This window comes from Chroicocephalus ridibundus, chromosome 8, assembly GCF_963924245.1.
Source record: "Chroicocephalus ridibundus chromosome 8, bChrRid1.1, whole genome shotgun sequence".
In the NCBI taxonomy this organism is placed as follows: Eukaryota; Metazoa; Chordata; class Aves; order Charadriiformes; family Laridae; genus Chroicocephalus; species Chroicocephalus ridibundus.
This window is the reverse complement of record NC_086291.1, coordinates 20702318-20729182: the sequence shown is the minus strand read 5'-3', so window position 1 is coordinate 20729182 and position 26865 is coordinate 20702318. Positions and strand designations below refer to the sequence as shown.

At 39.3% G+C, this 26865-nt stretch overlaps 1 protein-coding gene across 3 annotated transcripts in view; it reads left to right on the top strand.

The window, feature by feature from the left end:
• The window catches only part of DPYD (dihydropyrimidine dehydrogenase), a 365350-nt gene that overhangs the window by 286781 nt on the left and 51704 nt on the right, over nucleotides 1–26865 (top strand). For all 3 annotated transcript variants that reach the window (XM_063344207.1, XM_063344208.1, XM_063344206.1), the window contains 2 exons: nucleotides 7837–7979; nucleotides 26548–26727. In XM_063344207.1, coding sequence (XP_063200277.1) covers nucleotides 7837–7979; nucleotides 26548–26727 — 323 coding nt within the window. The remainder of the gene's footprint in view (nucleotides 1–7836; nucleotides 7980–26547; nucleotides 26728–26865) is intronic.

Below are 26865 nucleotides of genomic sequence, written 5' to 3'. Positions count from 1 at the left end.
CTTTGAACAAATCTGTAAGCTTCTAGGTAAATAGCCACAAACACTTCTACTAGACTTTGAGTTAAACACATCTGTCTCTGCACCCAAATAAATGGGCAGCAAGACCTACCATGTGCTGAAGTGAAGCACTCGCATCTTTTGAGGGGAATGATTGCCCGGCAGAATTTGGCAGGAACTCATTTGTCCCTCTGTGATGGCTGCAATGGTCTTGTATGGTAACTGTGGGCAATATTTCTTAGATGGGCTGTCCCTTGGCTTTTAAGCTGGTCTATTTCACACGTCTTTTTCCTTGTGTTATGTTGGGAGCATACCTCAATTATTAGCACTACTTTAATTATTTTATTATTACTGTTGTATTGATATTTGTTTTGTTTTATTAGCACTACCACTCTCTCCTGTAAAAGGCAAGTTTTGTCCTGGCCCAGTGGAGGAGTGCGGTGCAGAAGGTGCCAGATCTCTCCTTCAGCAACACACTGTGCTCAGCTCCACCGCACCAAACCAGGTGACTCAGACTCTAAGTCATGACGGGGAGCAATAGTGAAGCAGTCAGGAAAAAGAAAGGGCATACCAAGCCAACCAAAGAACATGTAAAGGACGGTGTGAGACAGTTTCCAGCCTTAAGTCAAACCAAAGTGGAAAGCACGAGTGAAATTAAATAATGAACACCTAATAAATTGCAGTAGAAGATGCTTTGCTAGGTTTCATGCAGATCACCAGAACTATCGATTTTTAGTGGATCTGTAGTTTTCAGTGGGAGAATGGCTTTGTTAGAAAATGTTTAGCCAGCTCTTGCAGCAATTGCAAAATAATTTGTATCTGTCCTCTCGATTTGTCCTACTGAAGTTTGATATGAACGAAAATTCACTGAGGTCTTCCTGGATAAATAATATTTACAGATAAGAAAAATTTACTTTTTTCCTCTTCACTTTCTCTGATTCTAACCTTTTTAATCGAGAGAAGTCTCCGATGACTGCTAAACATTTATTGAATGAGAACTCTGGTGATTTTATGAACTTTCAGCTGAAAGAGCATAAATAATCATCAGTAGAAATGCAAAAAAGGTAAAAACAAATTCTAAAAAGGACACTGATTTTTCTCTGTGCTTATGAAAGTTTCACCATTTTTTTGTGTTTCGGTGCAATCTTTTTTCGAAGGAAGCATGAAGCAAAATGATCACTTCTTTTTTCCAGACATAGATTGGACTGAAACCAGAAGGTATTCCAAACAGAATCAAATGAGAAGTAAGCTTTGAAATAAAAAGGAAGGGGGAAATAATTATCAGAGAAAATATTAACGCACCATCAGTTTATCAAGTCATAATGTCATAGATAGTCATAATATGCGAACAAAAATGAGTAGAATGCAGTCAGTTGATGTGGTTTCAAGAGGCAGCAATGGTAGAGTGAGACAGAAATTGTTTCAAATTTGCAGAATCATTAACGTTATTGTAAAGTCTTGGGGTAAAGTCCTGACTTCACTGTACTCAGCAGAACCTTTGCCATTGATTTGGTAGTCTTGGCACTTCACCCTTCACAAATTATCAATAAAATGAAACGTTAGGTAGCCGTTGCTTTGAAGATGTAGGCTAACTGTTGTAGAGACATCCCATAAAATGAATATTCCCTCAAATGCTCCACTTGGTAAGTGAATAACTGAAACTTTTGGTTTGAAATAGCCAGTACCTGAGTAAATAGTACCTTATTATAATTGATTTTGGCAAATTGCTATTAATGTGTGAGTAGTAATGAACTGAAGGACTGACCAGGCTGTGAAATGGATAGAGAGCAGTGAAAAGAGTCTTCTCTGGATCCTGAGCGGAGAGAGAAGTGTTGGGCTGTGCACCATTAAAGCTGTGGCAAGGTGCACCTTGAACTTGCTCTTTGGGCACTTCCTTTTAGTGCATTGACTATTGTGTGTCCCGTTTGGGGACCTCGTAACAGCTGTGGATAGTCTTTCTTTCTAAACATGTCTATTCATTGGGTTTTCTTCTGCATGTAAATGGATTCTCTGGCCATTTTGAAGGATGTGCCTGCTACACTGTTTCATTAAACTGCCGCGTTATCGGGTAATTGTTTAAACATAATGCCATAGCACTATCAAAAGGAAAGGTGAACTAATGGCATTTGCAAATGTCAGGGATTATCTTAACACTTTTATTATAGTTTATAAAAAGTAGGTTCAGGGCATTCCATGGCAATTATTTCCACAGAAATTGGTTATTTAAATAAATTGCTAATTATCTGGATATGACAGTATTGAAAACCCGGCTAATGAGTTATTTGATAAGTGTAGCTTATGGTGGCCACCTACAGGTGGCAGAGAGAAAGAACATATAGAATAATTGCAATCAGAAGGAGTGCAATGCAGATGTATCGGGTATAACCTGTACGTTTACCTGGACTGCTTACAAATGCAGATGATATATATATAAAGTACTTTTATCACCAGTACTAGGTAGAATACATGTTATGCGAGACACGTCTTAACGAAGAATTACGTTTTCTGTGTTTTTTTCTGTAATCCCAAAACTTTCTTATCTAGTTAATTCCCGCAGCGTTGGATTGATCATCTACAGTGCCTGAACTTTCCCAGACCAATTCCCTTATGTAATGCTTTTTCACCCAAGTCTGGTATTTGCTGTCATTGGCTTATTTTGTCATTAGCTTTATTAATGTTAATAGTCAGAGAGATAACAATGTCAGCTGTCTTCCTAGAACGTATTTACAGAGGGAGGGAGGGTGATGTTGCTTAGATTTTGGGTTTTTATTTTTTTTAGCAGCACAGACTTTATCGGTAATTTGCTAATCAAAAACAATGTATCAGCTAATTTTTCTTTGTAATATTTAGGCTCTGTGGTTTAAATCTGATATTAAATTTGTAAAGAACTGCAGTGTAATATAATATAATGCAAATTAAAAATTAATGTTACTTTACAATGCACAGAATGGGGAGAATTACGACCTAAATTCATTTTTATTCTGTCTAGTAACCATAGATACAAAAATTCGCTTTTAAGTTGTCTACTAACCAAAGGTATGAGAGTTTGCTTTCCTTTTAAATCTGTTTCTTTTACTGATAGAGACTTTGATAAAGACCACTCAGACTGTTTCAAGATTCAGGCTCAGTATTATCAGTCTGAATTAATTCACCTCCATTCTGTTGGCTGTTTTTTAATGGACCTTCATCATCCTTACTTAAAGGCCCATTTAGAGCTGCTGTGAATATGTGTTGAAGAATTTAAACGAACATGTTGGTGCAGTATATTGCTAGTGAGAATGTAGCCCAGTATTCAAGACTTCTGAAACTGTTTTTTTTCCCCATTGGTGGATCCCTGGGATCAAGAAGATCTGAATTGTTTCTGCTAGGAACTTCAAAAACTACTGGGTTGCTTGAAGCATAACACTAGGCTTCTCCTTGAAGAAGGCATTAAGTTTGGCTCTCAAGCCTCAATCTAGTAAACGTTTGCGGTGCTTGACAGGATCAGGTCCTCTGGGGACTCCAAGGACTTATGAAGTTGGAATACAGCATGTGTCTTCTGGCACCGGTAAAGAGTTTTTTACTTCCTATGAAAAAATAAAAAATCAAACAAATGAGTACATATAATACCTCTCATCAGTTTGTCATCAGTCTGCTATCCTCAGAGCACAAGGGCAGGTCTGCCTACCTGTGCTGATTAGGGAGAGGCATTTGATTGATGTATGTTCTGCTTCTCCTTCTCGTCATATTTTGTCTATTGAATTTCCTTGACTGCAGTCCCTGATAGTCACAAAAAATCTGACTTTTTATTAAAAAAAAAAAAAAAAGAAAAGAAATAAAAAAAAGAAAGGAAACCAAAACTCTTTGTTTTAAAGCAAGAAAAAGGTCAGGGACTTTTGCATCATATAATGATTTCATTGTTTAAGTCTTTAAATAATAGCAAGTATTTGTTCCATAATTAATGAGAGACTTGAAATAGTAGTTTTCAACACAGATTAGCACGTCATGTCCACCAGGTATTCTTCCATCTGTCTTTCATTTTCAAATCTCACTCCCCTAGTTGATGTCTGGATAAATGGACTTTGTTTATTAAATCTCATTATTTTACAGCAAGGTAAATGATAGCCGCATCCAGCATCTGGTAGTAGCAGTAATGCTACTATCAAGAGAGTAGCGTATCAGCAGTTTCCCCAGCTACGGGTGCTTAACTAGTAGAATTACAGGTCCCAACATGTCAAAGTATGTGCTATATGCTTATGTTTTAGCATGTGAGCTGTCTTTCAAATGCATGCTAGATTTGGACCTCAGCTTCTTAAATACCATTGGATTTATCAGACAACATTCTGCAAATTCCCACTACTACTTACAGCTCTCTTAAAAGTTGGCATTAAATCTCCTTTATTTTAACCTTTTAAAAACTCCTTCTCCACAAATCTCTGTAATGGAATTTATTACCTTCCTGTGGTACTCATATGAAAATGCAAGAAAATAGAGACTTTAGGTCAAATTCCATGCTCATTTGCTTTGTTTTTATTATTCCCCCCTTTTTTTAGTACCTTTGCATCACTAATATTGGTATTCTGAACTGTTGATCAAGAAATGCACAGAAGGATGGCTGCACCTTCTGATGTGCTTGTTCCACATTCTGTAGACTAAAGGAAAATATGCTGGGATGAATAGTGACACCTCAGTCAACCCTCTGTTTGTCATTAGAACCATTTATTTACTCTCATCAGAAGCACTCATGAAATGTTTTTAAATTCATTTGGGTGAATTATAGATGAATGGAATACTTTTGTGATCGTACCAATTTATCACTAATTTACTAATCACCAAATGTAAGTAATAAGTCATATTATGAATATCAAGTGCAGCTAGTGCTAAAAAGTACCTATCTTCCATAATAAATTCTAAGTCTCATTGCCATCGCTGCTAGGCTTCATCAAATCATATGCTTGATTTCTTTGGGCTGAGCGAAGGCCTTTCTGATTACCTATTGTGCTGAAACCTTAAATAAACTGTCATTTGCTCCTTTTCCTCTACTGACCATTATACAGAGATAGTGATTTAAGTGAGAAGGTGGCTAATTTAATCAGACTAAAGAAAGGAACAATTATATTCTGGAAATATTTTCTTGTGGAACTCTTTACTACAAGATATCATTAGGGTCAAGGGTCTATAAGGCTTAAAAACTGATTGAACGCAAACTCTCAGAGTTACATTGGGGTTAAAAGAATATAAACCTTCATGCCTCAAGGCCGATGTCAGTTTTTAACTCATGCAGATTGAGAAGAAATTTCCGTCTAGCGACATGATTTCAGAGATACCAGCGTCTGTATTCTTTCACCTTTCTAAAAAATAACTACTTCATCTCAATGAGGTCCTGGAGCAGCTGTGTCAGTGCCTGAAAACAAGTCTGATGCTTACCTGTAGCCTCAATTTCAAACACCGAATATTTGAAGAATTTCATGAACTAGGGTTCTGAGTATCTCCAGGGTTTTGAAACTAGGGTTTTGAGTATCTCCAGAGGAGACTCCACAGCCTCTCTGGACAGCCTGTTCCAGTGCTCTGGCACCCTCAAAGTAAAGGAGTTTTTCCTTATGTTGAGATGGATCATGTTGGATCCAGTGCATCTTGGGTTAGACAGTCCATTTATGCAAATGAAAGTTTATACGCTGAAAATGTTGTATCTCTATGTAGTCTCTGTTAAACTAGCAAGAAGTATCTGTAGAATCTGTGAGCAGGCCTGATCTCTAATAGGGGCATGCAAGAACATCCGGTGTGTCTTGATGGCAAGTGGAAGAGTCTGTCTGATCAGATAGTGAATCTTCTGGTTTTTGCTCAGCTATTGAAGGAGGAGGTGTTGTATTAAGTATATAATGAGAAGGTCTCTATCCTGAGGCAGCAGAAGTTGTCATTGCCCAAGAAGATAATGTGCTGAATCCAGAGCAGGTGTCAACAGAGACTGCTTAGCTGAGCTTTTGGGTGTGAATGTGTTTGATACTGATGGGCCAGGGTCTCCCGTGAATTCAGCGTTGTCTGTCAGGGTTACAGTGAGGGGCAGTGGTATGTTGCAAAAGGCAATGTGCGATGAAGACAGAGTATTTTTAATGGTTAAGACAAACTAAATTTCAGGTTTTTGTAATGGAAAATTACCTTGAAAAAACAACTCATTGATGAAGTGACAGTGCAGCTGTCCTATTTAAAACAAAACATGACAGGTTTTGTGACCTGAACTTGTGTGGGATCATTCTCCTCACTGACCCTTTCAGCTAGATGGGGGAGGTCTTAGCTGATGCAGAAACAAGAGGCTTTTCCTAGAGAGCAGCTGAATCCTGAGCTGACAGTAGGTTCCTTCATGGGGACCAGTAAAAGTCTGCCTGAGAGGAAGCACTGATGGGGACACTGTAGATGCTGGGCTCAGTGAGACAGGGCTGCTTGGAAAAAGAAACTTATCCTTTACTAAATATTTTCTTGGATTCAAAATCCAACAAGCAGACTGCAGTACTTCTGTCTCAGAAAGGGTGGAGAAAGAATGGCAACACAGCTTGTTCGGGCTGAAGAAGAAATTTTTTCTGAAGGAGGTGATGATGTTGGTCAGGCAGCTAAGCAGAGGTGTGGGATGCAGCGGCTACTGTTTCCGCATGGGCTCTTTTCCCACACTTCCTAATTGTAGTTTCTTCTTCCTCTTGCTTTGTTCATTGCATTGGTTTTCTTTCTTTCTTCCCGTTCGGTTATTTGCTCTTGCAGAAGGTTAAAGCTTTAAAGGTTATAAAAATACCCATGGAGGGTGTTCAGAAGTATTTCATGTCATGGTATTTTCCCAAGTTACCTAATACAGTACCAAAAAAAAAAAGAAAAAAGTACTAGCACTTCCTTGCACAGGTTGACAGACAGCCATTTCCTCTGGGAGCGATGTATCCCTCCCTTACACTACTGTATTGTTGTCCAGTGCTAACATAAAATTATCCTAAAGGTTCTCTAAATTAAGTAGAAATTTTAAGAATATGGGAGTTATCTAGAGAAATTCCAACTAGCCTAGCCTAAAGGATAACTGAAAGTGTCAGCTGTCTATGCTATTCATCATTTAATGAGCAGCATCTGTATGTGTGTTTTAAATATTTGCATACCATCAATAGGATGTAGCCAAAGCAGATGCATTGCAGACACGGTGTATTGAGACTTTAATCATAATTCCTCTAAATGTAGCAGGGAGTTGTCTGACTCAACCTCTATATACCATTTGAAAATGCAAGCTTTAGTCTTGGAAATACAACCATAAATGAATATACTTTATTCTTTTGAGCTTCTGACTATCGTTTTAATAGTTAAGGGGGCTTACTTAAACGATTATCCACATCTACAAACATCCAAAGGGGAAACATATTACATAATATACGAAACGTCAAGCACAGTGAAATGGTGCTTTTAAATAATTTTTAGTCAGACATAAATAAATGAGATGGTCCCTCATACTTGGACAACATCTGTGTTCAAAAAATCAACCTGATTCTTTATGCAGAAACATAGATCTCTTTTTCTACAGCGTACTGTATTGTAAAGTATTGCTTTCTGTCTCAGGCATTGTTAGTCTTTATTTTGAGCATCAGCTAAATTGTTTGAGCCAGCTTTGCAATGTTTATCCAAATGTTTCTGTGGTTTGCTTTATTTCAGCCAAATTCATAATACTTTACAAGTATTGATACCGCTTGAAACCCACTTAGTGTCAATTTATAAATGAATATAACCTCTGCATCTCAGAATTAGATGTTAGTTCCTGATGTTCCTACCATGAGGGATGTGCAAATTACATCACGGTGTGTTCTGACGTTGCTTACGAAATGTTCTGATTTTCTGTAGGAAATGCTATCAGGCCCATCGCCCTCCGCGCAGTGTCTGCCATAGGCCGTGCTCTTCCAGGATTTCCCATCCTAGCAACTGGTGGCATTGATTCTGCTGAAAGTGGGCTCCAGTTCCTGCACAGTGGGGCTTCTGTTTTACAGGTACCTTTGCTTTCTTTAAAACATTAAAATTAAAATAAATGTAATTAAAAACATAACGATTCTTCCTTTGAAACATTAGAATAGTGGGGGGTTTGTAACACTGAAAGGAATCTTCATGTTTTTAGTTTCATGCTGCTTGGTAAGAGACATTGATTTGAGATGGAGGGGGAGGAGTTGCCAAAAGATGACTTTGGGTGTCACAATACCAATCTGGGAAAAGGCTAACCATGAGTATGTTATCACTTTTTTTTCTCTAATCTATAGGATTTAAACTTTAAACATCTCTCCCTTGTCATACAAACAAGGTTGACAGGAGAGTTAAGCCTGAGCTATCTGATCTTCCTTTATTCTTGCTTTTTGTCTTCTGTAAAGAGCATTTTAAGGCGAGAGGTATTTCAAAGAATGCTACTTTGGTCTCAGTGGGAGCCAGTTTAAAGTAACTTGTTTATCCAGGCATCTGTGTCCCTTAAGCATGTTTACTGGAACAGGAGGTGCAGAGCTGTACCTTCCGCATATGGTGCTGGCATTGCAGCCCATTGCAATTGGACTGCATGTAGTAGTTGAGGCTGTTTATGTTGTCTGACGGGTTGTTTTGAGGTCCTGCCCAGACTGGCATGGTTAGTTAGTCTATGTCACGGAAGGAAGCCTTGGAGGCCTGGTATTGTGGGCACCAGGAAATTGTCTGGAAATCAGCCCCTTACCTGCTCTACTAGCATGTCAGGGCACCATTGCAACATATATGTTAGAATGGCTGATAAGAAGCAGGTGGTGGTTACGTTATATTATTCCATTCTATATTGTTACATTCTGGTAGATACTCATCCCCTTTATCTGTAGTTCCCATCATAGTCAACAGCAGCTGCGGACCCTGTGGATATCGGCTTTGTGTCACTCCATGGGATCACTGGAGTGGTTTCATTCTCACAATTCACTTTGACATTAAAATTAGATTCAGTGTGACCGTCCTTTCTGCACAGCTACGGTGACTGCTGAGATTAGTCATTTGTTTGCTATGTTTCGGAAAAAAAAAAGGCCAACTTAATGGTTTGGTTTTGTTGGGTTTTTAATGCACATCAAAGTTAGCATCTCTGGGAGCTAAAGTAGAAGGCTACTGCTTTTTTGTAAACTTACTATGTTCTTTCGATTTATTAATACCACTTCCTATTATTTTTAGTTTGTATTAGAATGCTTCAGACTCTTCCGATGAACAGACAAAAGATCTACCTTTCTTACACAATGGTCTGAGAGCTTCTTCCATTTAAATACTCAGTAAAGGTACAATTTACAGAGCAGCATTTGTCTAAAAAAATGTAGGCTTGGCAAGGGAATGTTTTTAGTCCTATAGATGCGTTTCATTTGTTATTGCTGATAGAGCTGCAGTTTTGATGGCTTTGTAACAATGTTGCGTGATCTGAACTACACAGAGTAGAATGATTTTCTGTTCTACATCTGCTGTATCTGTTTCTGGATGACTAAAAATGAAGTTTTTTAATGTCATTTATGCATTTTTCCTTTATATAGAGTGTGTAGCTGCTTATTTTTTATTATTTCTTTTCTTTTGTGTTGGCTTGCCCCAATGGTAATGGGAAATTCTGAAATATAATTTAATGCAGACATCCCAGTCAGTGCTCAAGAGAAAGAATATTGACTTTACAAAACATTAATTATTGTTTTCTTTTTAGTAATAATCAAGTTCTCTGCAACTGCTTCCAGAAATTACTTGGATCTGTACTGGTCTTCCGCCCTTTACAGAACAATTTCTCTTTCCAAGTCATTTTTACCGGAGATGGTGAAAAACTCGTTTCTTGTCCTTAGGCTTCACCACTTTAACTTACGTCATCTTTAGAACTGATTTTAAACTCCCCTGGATCAAACCTATCCTCAGTTTGAGTGGCTTATTTCTGTTTCACTAAAGTAGGGAAGTCATTTAAACTAATCTGAGATAAATGGATTCTAAAGCTGCTGTGTAGGTAAGGATCTGAACTAGTTCAATTACATTTATTTAAAAATAAGCCTTTAGTAAACTTCCTGTAAGATTGTAAGTACAGGCCATAAGTCTTTCCCTCATCTTGGGAAAGGCAAATGGAAGGGTGAGGGAAACAAGTAATCTCTGTAGGCAGTCTTACAAGAAATAACACCTGACCGGGACTGGACTGAAACTTACTTGCTGCTCAGGCAGTACACGTTGTGATAGACAGAAGAAGACTGCCTCATCTTCATAGGTCATCTTTGGAACCTAACTAAGATTATGAGAAACACTGCCGTTGTTTTCCTTCTTAACAAGATTATACAAATAGCCGGCTAATACACTTTTCCCAGAATCCCAGTCTCTCTCTCACATGTCCTTGGTACCAAATGCTCAAGTTGATCCTTCTTCAAGAGTCAAAATCTCTGTTGCTTATCGTAACAGTTTTGACAGTTCACTTCTGCTTTCTTAGTACTGAAATACAGAACAAGTACAGAATTTGGAGATAACATCAAATAAAGAGATCTACTAAACGATTCAGTATATTAAGATTCACGATATAGCAAGTCCTCGAGTTAAGTAAGTAGAAGCTGGGACTGTATTGGGGGAATTGTATATGCATCCCATAGCCTTATCTTAAGCGTCTGCTTTGGACGCTGTCGGAGATGGAGCTGAGTAGACACTTGGACTGACACAATACTGCGCATTTTGTGATCGTACTTCATGTTTCCATGAGAACTGATCCAGAGGCAGAAAGCAAGCAGCCCAGGCTTTGGTGGTGCTGGAGTGAGCTCTGTGCTCAGCTGTGACAAGTAAGAAGTGGTCTAAAAACCTGGGAGTGGGTACTGCCACTGCTATCACTGCCCTGTTACGCAGAATAGCGCATGGATGTTTCCTCGTTAGCCGTATTTCAAAAGGGTAGGGAATGTCAGTTTATCCAGCATTAAACGTGGTCTGATACCACTAAGCAGCACAGGTTGTCTTGACCCATCCATGAAGCCCAGCTAGAGAACCTAGGAGAGCAGCATTTTCGTGGCCATTGGGCTTCCCTTTGTTTGCCTAGACAAGAGTCCTGGTCCTGTGTCTTCTCTGCCATGAGAAGGTGACGTTCATGGGCTAAGGTAATACGAAGGCTTTGTGTGAGTGATTTAATTGCCATGTGGCATATCTCTTAGAAAAAAGGTTTATGAATAATAAATGTAACTCCATTAAAAGCAAGATCAGGTTTTCCTCTGCAGCTATTTCACCTACAATCCAGTTCTCCATTATTTTTTCCAATTGCTTTTATTTTTAAAACATGGGGATTTATTTTCCATTTACGAAATCATCACACACAGGAATGCAAGTCAGGAGTCAGGTGATAAGCCATATTTTGATATATGCTATAACCACCTCAAGTGGTATTAAGCAGGTATATTAGGGAATGGTTTGGGGAGAGAGTTTCAGCATTCAAAGTGTGTTCTATCCCCTCCTTTAGAAGATAGAGGGCAACATCTTAGTGTCATTACTGGCAAAAAGTTCATGTGTAAGAAAGTTTTGCAGTAGGTATGGAAAACAAAGTGGATCATTGAGGTCAGGAGTAGCTGGAATTAAAATTTTATACAGCAATTTAACAGAACATTCTTCCACTTTATGGACTTCAGAAATGGTTGCAAAAAGACCTCTCTTGTTTTTTGATTTTTCATTAAAAATGCTGAAACATTTTAGTCATTCTTTAGCTGATTCCATAGCACTGTACTTTTTCGTAGCATATCCAAATCCGCCAATCCCTTTTCAGTAAAGGCATGAAATTAAAAAAAATAAAAACTTTATTTATGGAGATAATCCACACTCATTGCATACCAAAAGCTCTATAAATGTCTAGCTGCATTTTTCTGAGATGCAGTTCATTTCTATCAGGTTTTAGTGAGGCTGAAGTATTTTTTTTTTAATTTAAGTAAGCTTTTTTTAAAGCCCCAATTTATCAAAATAAGATGTATATCGGATTTTTTTTCATCTTGTGCATCATGTATGTGATTTACCATGTCACATTGATAGTTTGTTAGATTTTTGCAAGGCTTTGAAAGAGACACACATTTTTCAAAGTCATCTCGCTGTAGGAAATTAAAAATGGAGACAATTATAGAAAATTCCAGTGGAAAGAGAAAATGCATTATGGAAAAAGCAATAAAAGCGTAAAAATATTAAAGTAAAAATCACTTCACAGTAGCCCGTATGATTCAATTGTAGATCAATATTGTGTAGTTAATGCATTAGCAGCAGAGCATTAATTTGCAATTACCGCAGGTGATCTGATCCTCTGTGTTCTGTCCATTGACATAAATGACCTTTTGTTGAAAGAGATTCTGTAGTCATTATTTCTAGCAGATGTAACAAAAAAAAAAGGTAGAACAAAGGGGTACTTTCTGAAGTATACTTGTTTCGTGGTAGAGTCTCTTAACATTATATTCTGGTGTGGAATACTTTTGTTATTCTTGAATATTAGTCATTAACGTGTAAAGAATATGGGTTCCTTTTCCAACAAATTTCTTTTCTTACAAAGTATGGAGGTTACACGTGTCCCCCATTGCTCCATCATGGATGTCTGTAAGGCTCTCTACATAGCAACAATAAAAAGTCCACCCATATAATGCTGCTTCCCAGCAGGGCAGCCTGTAGCTTTGCCCCGAGCCCTGTTTCAGACCCACCTTCACCCCTCTCTGCCTCCCACTTGCCCTGGTTGGGATGTAGTACCTTGCAGTCCTGTTCCTACAGGCACTGCTTGTCCTCACTGTGTCATATTCAGCCCATGCACACCTGCTGCCTCCGGACCTTGCACCATCACCCTCCTCATCTCAGGCAAGGGAATAAAGTAGGAATATACCCCACCTCACAGGCAGAGCCGCCATGATGCTGGATCTGCCCTGTGCCCTTCTCTCCTGCCCTGCAGCGGTTGTGTATGAGACCTCAGGGATCTGAGGAAGAACAAAACCATTCTGGCAGTATGACAGCCCATGTTAGGAAAGCAATAGGGATGTTTTCGACCTCTGCAAGATAAGATCTCCCTCCAACACAGAAAGTGGTTGTTTTTATGAGACTACGTGTGGTTTTTGTAACATTTTCAAGGAGCATTCTTGTTGGTACCTCTTTGGAGCCAAAGTCTCAAGGGATTCAGGACAGTTTGATTATTATTTTTTCTTCAGCAGGCTTTTTACGGAAGCATTTAGCTGAGGGATTTTTATAACAGCAGGATGGCCCTTTGTGTGTGAATAAACAAGCTTTTCCATCACAAAATAGTGGGACTCAAACTATAAGGGAGCATTGTTATTGTATTTGTGCAAATGTGAAACCCTGTGAGGAACCCTTCTACATGGTATAAAATGCCCTGGGTATCAGAAAATAAAAGCAAGGCTCTGAAAATATTATCACTGAAATGACAGGGGAAAAAAATACCATTTCATAAACATTATGTCACATCTTAATGCTTAGATGCTACCATTTTCTCCACCCCAATCTCAAAAAATACCAAAAAACAAGCCCAAAAACCCATGAAGTAAATCTATGCTGTAATGATTTTTCATATTTTTTGCCATTTAATATTTTTTTATTTTCATTAGGGTACCTGATGTAATTTCTCTACGGTTTTTATGGGTACGGAACTGCAAAGTAGAGAGCTGGAATTAGTGTTCTTTTAAGCCTGTCTCAGTGTCTGTTCAAGTCAGTGAAGACACTGATACTTGAGTTAAGCGAGGGCTAGATGAGGCAAAAAATTATCATCCAGGAAGGATTGTTTATGCCATTTAATGTGGCAGAGAGTGAAAAACTAAAAGAGATTGAAATCGTGGGAGCGACAGAGCAGGGCAGTGGTGGAGCAGGCCCTGTGTTTTACAATTCCGTGTTAAGTTTGTACTGATTACACTTGGAAAAAAAAATATTTTGTCTTGCAATGAATAGCAGTGATTTTGAATGCAGAGAAAGGTCTCTGTTTCCTTGTGTCTGATCTCAGCTCTGTTGGAGGAGAATGAAGTCAGGTCGGTGTCTGCAAGTCTTAACGACAGGGTGACATCGGCGTGGCAGAGCAAAGCTGGGCTTCTCCTGCTTGGACTCGCAAAGAGCCCACCCTTCTTCTGTCCCCAGCCCATCCTTACACCAGCGCATGAGGGGAACAGAGGCTGAAGGCTTTGCTTAGTGCCAGTCAGAGAGCACTCCATGGGCCGATAAGCCCAAGAACAGGCACACTTTGGTACCAGCTGGACACCGTAAAGTTTCTGACACAGGCTGTGGCTCGGGGTAGAAGAACAAACCTGTCTGTACCAAGCTGTCTATGATAGAGAGAAGTTAAGATGTTGGAGCTAATTCTTCTCTCACCAATTAAATTGATGAGTGAAGAATAGATTGCTGGATGCGGCGTCAGGCCACCAAAATGATAAAAGACGAGATTCAAGGGATGGCTCTTTACATCCACCAACAATTTTAAGGAAAAAAAAAACCACTGAAGACAAAACTACTTTTCAGATCTAAGTCCTTTCATTGAGATATAGAAATAGCAGGTTTTATCCATATTCCCGAAGAAACTCGGTATGTGTTTGTATGCTCTTTTGAGTATTCTCAGTCACATTTGAGCTTTGTAGCCATTTTCACTGAAATTTGCTGGAAGATAGAAAGTATTTTGCTATAACAAGTTTTGAGAAAACAAAAAAGTCAGGCAGAGGAGAGAGCATACCTGCATTCCTTCAGTGTAAGTGCAAGCGCGCTATGAGCTCACCTTTATTAGACCTCTGAGAATCCACATGGGACAGCACTGTTAGGACTGTGTCAGCCACAGGAAAGGCTTTAATTGGCAGTCACACCTTATTAGACGTCAGAGAACCCAACCAGGAGACACAGAGCTGCTGGAAGCCAGGTATCATTAGCTCCACTGCTCACAGAGCAGCGCGCTTAAAAATGTCTTCAATGGATGCAGCGCTGAATGGAGTGGCCCTTCTCTGCAGAGCTGAAATTTACAGCACATGCAGAAACAAAAGAGGGAACAAAGTGCTGTTTGAACATGTCGACATAAAATCAAAAGAAAAATGAATGTGAAAGGGAGAGAAGAGCTGGGACAGAGATACTCAAGCAATCACTTCTGATAAACATTTCATTATTTTCTGCTTTTTTTCTTAGCTCAGTGCTAATTACAGAAACTCAGCCTGTTCTCAACTGTCTATCTTTCTTTGCTAATAAAAAAAAAAAAGGTCATTAGAGGACTTCCACACTTGCCCCAGTACAGATACTTGGGATGGAAATTGCTAATTGATAGTGAGAATTTTCTGTGAGAATTCCTTTTAATGTAAATTGGAATTTGTCAAACAAAAACAATCTAGAACATTTTTTGGTTGTAATAGGAAAAAAATACCAAGTTAAAATAGGTTTTCATTATTGATCTTTACTTTTATTATCTTGCCACTTTTAATGAAAAGTTGCCCTATTCAAATCAGCACATTGTAAAGTTACGGAATAAACTCTAAGCTAATAATGCCTTTTATTTTCTGCAGTTTTGCAGTAGTTTTACATTTTATTTGGAGCTGCTTAGGGGATTTATCTATTAGCTTTCCTTTATTTCTGCTCATTTCACCAGCTAGTAAATGAGGTCTGCATAGATAGGATTGTTATTTCATAAATTTGTAAGAATGAATTCAAGCTCATTCCATAAAAACTGCTATTTGTCATTCTTATAATGGATTCTCATGCAAAGTAGGTTTAACTATCACTGAATGGTAATAATTATTTAATAACAATTAGGTCTCAATTGAGCGTCAGCTCAAATGCTGTCCTATAAAAGTCACTGCCAGCCTCTACAGAGGATTTGTTCTCTGCTCTTATACCTGGGGACACAGCCTGCTTCTCTTTCCTCTTCTGCCCAGGTGTCTACCCTGCTTCCCTGGGGCTGGTGACATATCCGGCCTGGACTTTAAGGGCTGAGGAGATGTGAAGAATAATTGCTTGGTAACATGCTTTCTCCATCTCTCCCAAGGATCCACAATACTGCTGCTCTTTCCAAACCCCTGTACTGCTGCACCTGTTTTTACTGTGGATTCACACTACTGATGAGGATTTGTACTGCCACTATCTTACGTGAACAAGCGCAGAGCTGTCCTCCCTGGAGATAAAACCACATGGTGTGAATTGGCATCAAGTGAATGTTGTTTAAAAGTTTACAAAGTAAAAGCAACGTGGAGATGGCTGTTCAAAAGAGGCTTAGTTAAGTGTTGAAGAAATTATGGGCAAGTTGTTTTACTCAGCTCAGGTTGCTTTCAGACACGAAGCTAGCTCTTTTGTAGACAGAGTTCCTCTTGCGTGCCAGTGTGGAGATGACTGGAGATGGAATCTGAAAATGTACCCAGCTCCTTGTTGGATATTGAAAATGTAAATAGAAGGAAAGATAAGTACAGCGGAAAATACTAAGTTTCTTTTTTCATTACTGTCATCTCCAGTAATTACTTAGGGAATTTCCTGTATTTTGTTATGAATTATACATATTATATCTGCAGAGGACTTGTTTTCCAAAAAGGGAAAACGTAAAAACACTCAGGACTGCAAAGCTCTGCCGTCAGAGAAGTTTTTCTCGGAAACATTATCGGTCATACAAGGGAAATACGCATGTAAGAAATTTTCCTTTTTGTATCGTAGCGGCTCCGTTGATCTTTCCGTCAGAGGCTGGCAGTGAAAGGAAGAAAGGGAGAGCAAGTGGTGGAGGAGGCAGTGCTCAGGGCAGCATGGTCCTGGAGCCCATGTTGGCACAAGCGTGCGCTGCTATGCAGCTCGGCTCGGGCGCGGTGCAGGGCTAGCTGGAGTTCGGTGACCAATCTACTGGTTTTCCCAGTGATAGAAAAACCTTTTTTTCTGCCCAGGAAGGAAGGAGCAATCTGGGAATATGAGCCCTGATGCCTTTTTGAAGTTTTTTTTTCCTGCTACAACACAAGCCCCCTGACACAGCTTGATCTGGCTGGCGAGAAGTCCTTTTATCCATGCAATTTGAATGAAAGAAAAAAACACAGAAACCATTTTTCTGAAGCTGGCAAAATGTTTAAGAAAAGGTTTAACTTCCTTCAATATCTGAGTTATGTCGCCGCTTTTCTTGCTGATATTTATTATTTGGACAGAGATAGGTAAAACAATCCCTAAGGAAATGTGGAAGTGGGTTTTTATCTCAGACACGAAGGACTCAGAGGGTCAGGACTATTTTGTTCACATGAATCTCACTCTTCAATGGACACAGCAGCTGCTGCACAAATTCGTACAGGCAAGCTGATAAAGGATGAAAGTAATTTCAGCTGAAATAAAATGTGAGACTACTAGAGGGAAAGACTCACAAGGATGAGGGGTTAATCATTGCAGGACTGAACTGAGGTTCCAAAATGGAAAAATTGCTTTTCTGTTTGATTTTGAGAGGTCTGCAGCTTTCAAAATTCTAGTCACAGGAGGATGTCCCTCAGTAGATGGTTCTCATTAGAGTTTGTTGAAAACTTCTTTGAGGAAACTGTTTTTCATTGACAAATTTCATTTAATCAAAATAGATTTGGGTTCAAGTCCCTGCTGTGTCTGGTTCAGAGTGTCCTGGGATGAAGAATGCTGAAGCTTTACCCTGGGTCCGTTATGCATTAATGAACCTGAGTATTACCACTGATCGGGAAACAGTTATTCTGTCATAGGGAAGTTTAAGGATAGAAAAGTTTCCCGGTTTAAACTGATAACCAAAATTCTAAAAATGTGTGGAATTAACACATTTAAAGAAAAAAACTTATTTGTGTGAATCAAATCGTTGTTTCAGTCGTTTTGCAACATATTTTAGTTTTGACCTTTTCATTCCAATTAACTTGGATTGCAAAACAGACATTTTCAAGTTAAATGGAGCCGTTGCATTCCATGTTGTCAAACAGCACATATTGGTAATTCTGAAACTCTTTTCCACACATTTTGCAGAACACAGTTCTCTTCTGAAAAGCGTGCTTTCCTAGAACCACGATCACTCCTGACAAATAGGCCTTTCCAAAAATGGAATAACAGATCAGCTCCACTGCAGAGAGGATCGTGTTCCTGTTGGTTATCTCTCAGAAGACAAAATCTTAAAAACAGTGCTAACTTCTGACTAAATGTGTTACGTTACTTGGTGACTTTTAACATCAAATCACCAGATCTGAGCGACTTAACTGGTACCTGCTTTAGAAATGTCTTTGGAGCAGCTGGAGGATACAGCTCGTGGAAATGGGTCGAGTAAATCTACATCTGCCTGGCACAGTTGCTGATGCTGTACCAGCAGCTGCAGAACTGCTGGGAGAACTGAAGGATTTCATTTTCCACAACAGTACTTATAAGAGAGAGGCAAGACCTTTGGGTGTTAATAAATGAAATATGAAGTGATAGTCAACATATATTTAAAGATAGTTGTAGACCCTCTATATGTGATTGGACTGTTTACACAGGGGAGTTAGCTCATCTGCTTTCAAAGATATCTTTCATTTTGTAGATCTACAGTACAATGATACAATTTGCTATAGATGGCTGATTATGAGGCTGTTTCCCACACTCCTCAATGCCAAAGGCATGTGGAATCGCATTTGTTTTCTTAGGAAAGATGATCACGATCAGCACTTTTATCAGTGTGTGTGCCCACCTACTGCATAAAGGTCCACTTTGTAGTTCCAAGAACTGACAGAATGCTTTAGTGAGATAAGGAAATATAACCATTCCTCTAGGGGTGGTTGACAGGGAGGAAAAAAAACCCACAATTACCTCAGGGAGCCTTCTGAAAATTCTTGATTTCTTCTGCATTTCCCCTCTCAAAGACATGGGATACAAAATTGCATCGTTCCGGGTCCCTTGATAAGTACCAGTTTCCCACTCCCAAAGACCCAGTTTAGCTATTTAGATCAAAGATACATTAATTGGCAGAGAAGAACTTAAGGGGAGGAAAAATACATTTGAGTAGGCTAGGAATTAATGCGTCGGATAACATTCCTAAAGGATCCCTTACAGTGCTCTTATTCCCTGCCGTGCCCTTATCTGATAAGAGGCTAATGGATTCTGTACTTTTTTCTCCTCCTTATTGTTGGCCACTCACAGTTGCCCAAGGTTGCTGGAGTGCAATACACAAAAAAGGTCTATCTTTCACCCCCCAAAAATGGGTACTTTGGGGACTCTGTGCCAGTGGTAGTAACTGTCACCTTGGTGCTGCGGAGGCTTTTCATGACAGCCTGTCTCTGGAGGCTGTTGTGGCTTCAACACAAGCCGTGTGGCTCTTCTTGCTGCCCAACTACTGCGTCCTTATTTTCTTACCTGTAGTCCCTGCCTCAATGCTCCCTAAATGTCAGCTCAGCTCTGCTCACCACCTCAGCGTTAACGTTGTCCTGTTGTAGAAAGGATCCAAGCTGTACACGAGATAGAGCTCATATCCCGCAAGCTTGTCTTGTATGGGCTGGAGACCTTCTCCCTTTAACTCATGTTGAGCTCCGTTATTTGCTGACATTAGCCTATACTTCTGATTAGAATGATACTTTACCTCAGGCTTCTCTGATGAACTCACTTGAGGTATAACAACATTACTAAAATACTTCATTACTGACACCCATGTGACATAAAACCATCTAGTCATTTTTTTATGTAGATTACTTAAGCCCTATGTGAATGGTTGCCTACTCTGCAAAGCCTGGAGTTGTTAGTATCTTTGAATCTTTCTTCTATGTGTTGCCCCTCGAGTGTCACTAGTAAGCCCTTGGCACATTAGGACTTCAAGTCTAGGACTCAGTAAAATAAGATTATGTGGATTTTTTCCCACAATTCAGACAATTCATAGATGTAATATTTGAGTCCTTCAAACTGCTTTCTGAAAGCTGTATTAGACTTTGGAACAAAAAGTAGTTCATTAGTTCATGTATATTAGCTCAATTCTAATGTTTTAAAAAGGCTATCAGCTATCATCCAAATCAGTTTTGCATCTTGATCCAGTATCTGAAGCCTTGTTAAGTAACATCCCATCTGCTAACCTATATCTCTAGAGTCATTTAAGTAGCTAATGTGAATGAATCAAATCGTTCCATCTGCACTGTATCAATATTTGGGAAGCTTTTTCTTACTTACAAATTTGTTCTTTAAAACAAAGAATCTCTTTTTTTTTTTTTTTCCAGAGAGTGCACCACATTGTGTGATAATCCACTTCCCCTGATGTTCTTAATCCTACAACCCTCTAGCAAAAGTAATAATTGCTGATAGAAAGGATAATTTAGGCTGTGCATTTAATGTACTGGTAAGTCAGTGTTGAACGAGACGTGAGGAGGAGGAACCGTTGTTATACAGGCAGCCTTTCTGTAGACATTGGTATCCTGAAGACTGTAAGCACAGAAGCCCCTCTCAGAAGAGATTTTGTCTGCTTACTTTCACATTGCGGCTCTTGCTACATTATTATGAGTACTGTGTCAGACAAGCAATGCTGCTTTTTACTTTGTAGATCTGGGCACATCTAAATCATTGTACAGGGGCTAGAAAACATACATTTTCATTTCCATAGGCAAAAGCTATGCAGCATATAGATTGCATGGCCCAGAAAGATCTCCCTTTAGTTGAATCAATTTTTGCTAGTTGCCTTTTGAGAATAAATGTTAAATTATATGTATGCCTTACCCAGATTATAACCATGCTCTTGCCCACTACAATAAAATTAATTTTTGTAAGGCTGATGATTCATATGGATACCCAGATGGGCACAAATAGAATCCTTCCTGAAGCACCTTGCATTCATTTACAATTTCAGTCTTTTTCCACCAGAATCTTAATCAATAGACACTAATCAAAAAAGCAGTAGCCTCAACTATACATTGAAAAACAGCTTAGAGTCATTCATAAATGTTTCTCTAACGGGAAGGTGGATTTATGTCTTCAATACTTATCAGGAAGAATTTTTAATAGAAAAAGCAAGCTTCTATAAGAAGATGATAAATAATACTAAAATTGAAAATAAATTATAATATAAAATCAAAACAGTAAATCTTTTGCTTACCATTTGGGCATATCACTAAAAATATTTCAAAGGAAGTCAACCAAATTAATGGAAAAGCAAAATTGTTAATCCGTTGTAAAACCTCTCACAGGTATCTCAGAGGAATAATAGTTGTTTATCCCCTTGCTAGGGTAAGAATATTAGAAACTGTGAAGTCAAAGGTCAATTTCCTAATCGGTTGGCATTTTGAGAGCTATTTTATTTAGAGATCCTATGCAGTTTAGAACCAAAGCTGAAATAAGTCTCTGTCTTCTGGGGAAGCAAGATGGCATTCTGCTAAATGCTAGAATTTTATCATTTGAAGGGGGGAAAAAAAAGCAAAAAGAAAGCAGCCAGTGAGACCTAAGAATATAAAAGCATTTGAGATCTCAGAAGGAGTTTAAATCAATGCACTGCCACAGTTACAGCACAGATGAAAGAGCCTGCTGTCTCAATTGCCAGGAAACTACTTAGAAACTCTCACTTTGATTTTTTTTTTTTTTTTGGTAGTCCGTTACATTACCACTAAATGCAATATATGGGGACATCACTGCTTTGATGTTGTACAGTTACAACAAATGGAAACTAATATGGTAGAACAGTGAAGCGATGTGATTTGCGTTTGTATATACAAATGTATACCCATCAATCTTCCCTCTAGACTGTATCACTGCCACTCATCTGCTTCCTTACTGTTACTTCTGTTTTCATAAAAATGACAATTATTTTACACCCATATTCTGAAGAGAAAAACATATATTTTGGAGGGTTATAAAAATTAAAATTTTCTCTAAGCTATTGTCTCCTACCACAAATTCATCGTTGGCAAAGGGTTTTAATAGTGCTTTGAGACAATTTCAAAGAGGAAGCACGACCGCTGCCAGACATTGCAACATTCTTGTTCTCACAGATCTAGTCACACCAAGAATACTTACACATCTTGCAAAGCAACACATTATTAAATAGGATAGATTCTCTGACCTGCTCCAGCCTTTTGCAGTGAACTAGCAGTACATGAGATTATAGACACACTACCTCTTGCTAGTTGAAAGTGGCGTAGGGAAAAACTGATACAAACATGTCTAGATCTGCATCTTCTCTACCACTTCTGCTGGAATCCCTGCTACTGATGGAATAGAAAGAATGCAGGTGGGGACTGGGGTCTGTTTTTGGCACCATCTTCCCCACCATCACCTATTCAGCTGGGATTTCACCATATGATAAAGAGTTTATGTATAAAATGAAGGTTGTGGGGTAAGAGAGAGTGGGCAGAGTAATGCCTGAAGAGGAGTGCATTGTTTCCTCTTTCTAGCATTACAGAAAATATTTTGTCCTCTGCAGCATCCTCCAATGGGAAAATGCTAGGACAGCTCTGGATAGGAACTGCGTTAGTGCGTGATCTGGCTGCAAAGGCCTCAGCCACTTTGTCCAGGTTCTGCATGGATGGCACAGGTCTTCTACACAGTCCCCCAGGATGTGCCAAAGTTTCGACAGGAACCACGTCCATTTGTGCAGAGAGCAAAACAAAAATAAAATGGAATGCCTGGGTATTTTTCCCATTGCTCCTAGAAAAATAGACTATGGACAAAACCTAAAAGGTCTTACACGGACAGAGCTCTCAGTAAATGGTACAGGGGATTTGTCTCAGTAAAGACTTCAGAAATCAGCCACTCTTTTTTGTGTAATGATTCTGCTAAAAGCAAAGGCATTTACAATGTTTTGTACCTGATGTGGTAGTACCTGTCACCAATAATGAACTTTTCCTTCAAAATATGTAAATTAAAAGTTTCAGATTGATGTGAATGATTAAGAGCAATTGTATAACCTGTAAAATTCTTTTTACACAATAATAATCTCCTGCCATTTGACTCCAGGTCCTCAATTAAGATTTGTAATGACTCTAGATCCTGTGACAAAGTTAGGCTCAGTATTTATGTTTATTTAGTAACAGAGCAGACAGGTCGTTTCTTATGCAAGACATCAGCAGAGACCTTTGCATGCCTCTCCCATCATTGTGTTTTGCAGAACAGTTTTACTTAGAGCCTTAGCCTGTGATTCATTTCACATCCCCATTCCCCAATGAGATCATTTGGTGGATGTTTGATTTACCAGCAGCAAAGCAGGCATTGTGTCTTTTAGTATCTCAGGCATGCCTGTATAGATTAGAATTGTAACCTACAGTTGCAACTTATTCTGTGAACAGTTTTAGATTTCAGAATACTGAGCACACGGTATAATTGATCATGCATAGCATGTTGGCCTGCTTTTCTCTTTTGGGACATAATGGGCAATCATTGGAGTCTAGATCTGGGGGAAAGGGGAGGAGGTCAGATGTTAAAAATGAAATCGTAGCAGTTTTACTGCCAAGGCAGAGCCAGGCAATGCAGTTAAACCAAGCTTGTGCAAAATTTTCTGTCTTTATATTAGCACAATGTGAATAATACACGTTACCTTTCTAAGCAGGAAAAATGTAGCACCTTTCTCTTCTAGCCCAAGTTCTAGTCCAAAGCTAGAGACAAACACAAGCAAGACAGCAGGACAGCAGTTGTCAACAGGACAGCTAACAGCTTCATTGTGATCTGGACCTCACTCTGTCCCATAGGTTGCTCACAGGGCCTGTCTCTCCCAAAGAAGAAAAAGCTACTTTCTGCCTAACTGTTTCAAGTGGAACAGGGCTGCTCTTCCTGCTCTTCACCCCCAGAAAATAAGATACCAGCAGAAGAGGGGGCTCAACATTTAGCTTTGCAAGGGAGGGGAGGCATACCTATTCCCAGTGCAAGCAGCAGGAGTGAAGCAGGGACATTAATGATGTGTGGAGATCAGTTCTTCTTCTTCAGTTGGTTCAGTTCTTCTGCGATTTTTCCGGATGTGTGAGTTTGAGCCTTACCTGGTCTATTGCCCTGACACTTCTCTTGTGCTGAGAAGAGGGCACAGTGTCATTTAAACTGGTTATTCAGAGGCAACCAGGTATGATGCTAAAAACCTCTCTCTGTGGTGTAGAAATTGTCATGGCTGATGGGTCAGGGCGACCTTTTATCTTGACTTTGTTCACCACCTTTTAAAATGCAGCAAAGGTTTCTACATTGATTCATGGAAGATACTGCAAGCCTAAAACACAAGTCTCACCATCTAATATGCACAACATAAGAAATTTTGAAGCTCAGAAGGTTTTCAAGTTCGCCAAAAACATGGAAAAAACTATTTCTGTTGGTTTTGTATGTGTTAATGTTTGAATCTCTCATGTTCTAGGAAAGGCCCATAACCTAAGCACTTGCTTTTATCACAGTGAAATCAGTGAAAGGCACGGCTTTGGTTAATTATCTGCACTGTTGGCCACCATGGTCGTAAGGCTCCTACAGAAGGAGGAGCCTATAGAGGATCTTCTGAAACTACTTGCTAATTCTGTTTCTAAGTCTCTCCTTTTTGGATAACATTTTTCTTTAGTCCAGAGATTTACATTTTTCTTCAAAAAAAGCCTTTGGTTCTGGAGCCTACCTGGCTTTCCAGGGAAGGCAAAAAGTGCCCTGTACACAGACTCACAGGAGTCAAATGTTAGCTCTTAGTGTGATATCATCTTCTGCACATTTTTATATTATTGCAGTTCATAACACTGCACCGCAAAATGGAAAACAGTAAAAGCCTCTTTATTTATAAGGTTATTACAGGTATCCTCCAGTGTATCTCATGTGTATACATCCTGTCAAAATATTTCAGGATTTTGACAACAGTGCTTGAATTTGTTTCAAGTGACATGACATGGCTTTTAACTGTATTTTTTTGCAGTTTTAGTATTTTTAAGAATAGCTAATAAAAGTGTTACCCATGCACTAAAAAAATAGAGAATTCCTTGGTGAACAAAAAGGTTTAAATAAGCATCCGTTGAGTTTTGCAGTTAAATAACCTGTACAGGAAATTATTATGATGTTCTCTATAATTGCTGAGGAAAAAAAAGGTCTTGAAGTCTATGGAAGGCATAACAGACCTAATTAATGCCCACGCTGTTTCTCCAGAGAAACAGATTTTGTGTAATGTAAATGCGCTGCATAGAAAATGTTCTTGTGCTTATTTTATAGTTTGCCCTTATTTTTTCCTTGTACAGCTGTAGTGTATGGTATTTTACAATGTGATGTGTACCTGTCCTCAGAATTGTAAGTTGTATTATCATTTCTGAAATGTGAAAAACAATTATATATTTCCAGTATTTTTTAAGTTTCAATGTCAATTATGATCCAAGGTGTGTTTTCATGTCCAAGGAGTGTGGATGTCTTTGTGCATGTGCACGCATTCATGTTCTAAAATAGGTGGCTATTTGTTGTGTTCGTTATGTGTATATGTAAGTGTTGGTATTATCACGAGCAATCCTTTCAGCTTTTAGAGTAAAAGCTGAATCAGAGGCTGAAAAGACTGACACTTATGGAATTTCAGAGCATTTCCAGGGACTGACAATTAATGGTACTCAACCAACCCTGCACCTCGTCACTGATGGATGATTAGAGTTTAGCTAATGAGAAAGTGTTCAGAGAAGAGTTGGGGATTTTTTATTCACTTGTCAGTTTGGTTGGGATCTCTGTGGGTTTAAACCTGAGCTGATATCCACAAAGTGGTCCAGAAGAATATGTGTAGATGGTCAGACTATTCTCTGCTGTCAGTATTTTTGCTTTTACATGTTAAGCTCTGCAGGTTAGGGATCATTGCTTTATATATCTATAAAGCTATGTTGCTGTCTGTGTTTGTAAAGTATTTAAAATAAAGTGGCCTGGCCTCCCAGTACCACTAAATGGCAAATAGTGATGAGTGGAAGGGGACCGTTCTGTTCTGTGCCTGGCAATGCTCACTCATACTAGCAGGTGAGCTTAATGGGGGCTGTTCGCCGAGACACTTTCATTGGAGCCAGATTCTTCTCAGGGGTAGCCAGTGAAAGGACAAGAGGCAATGGACATAAACTGGAACACAGGAAATTCCATTCAAATATAAGAAAAAGCTGCAAGGGAGATGGAACACTGGACCAGCTTCCCCAGAGAGCTTGTGTAGTCTCTGTCTTTGGAGATATTCAAACCCCGACTGGATACGGTCTTGGGTAGCCTCCTCTAGTTGACCCTTCTCTGAGCTGGGAGGTTGGACAAGACAATCTCTAGAGATGCCTTGCAACCTCAGCAAGTCTGTGGTTCTGCGATTTTCTTGACTGAGACCTAACCGAATATGTCTGTGCTTCCTGAACAGAGCAAGCTGGGGAATACCGCTGTCTGTCAGCAGGCAAAGGTCTGAGCATAGCTGGTGGTTTGCCAGTACGCTTGGCATCCTCAGCATCAGCGCCCCGGAAGGCACGCTTGGGGCTGGGCTTGCAGGCTTACTTCTGAACAGCCTTCAGGTCTGGTCTAAGAGCTGCCATTAGGAAACCTAGGCATAACTAGTGTTACTGAGTCCTTTTTTTTCCTGAACTGCAGTGGTGGTGTCATGACATAGGATTAAGCAGCCAATTAATATCCTGAATTCTTGTAGTTCTTTCCTGGTGAACTTGCAGGAAGGGTTGTCTGATAATCGGTAAGTCCGAAGAGCTTGTTAATTCCATATGCTCCTCTGCCAGGATGTTGCTGATAACTGACATTTCTTAGGTGTGCAGCGCAATCCAGAATCAAGATTTCACTGTTATTGATGACTACTGCACTGGACTGCGAGCTCTTCTTTACTTGAAAAGCATTGAGGAACTTGAAGACTGGAATGGACAGAGTCCTGCAACCATGCGCCATCAGAAAGGAAAACCAGTACCTAGAATTGCTGATCTGATGGGAAAGGTATGTTGTTTCATTGCCGTTCCTGTATATCAACTTGGCTTTGAATGCAATTCCATAATCATTGCACGCGGTTTCTGCTACCTGCTTGGTTAACCACTGCTGCTGTCATAATTAGTCACCAAGTCTTTTTCCTTCTGG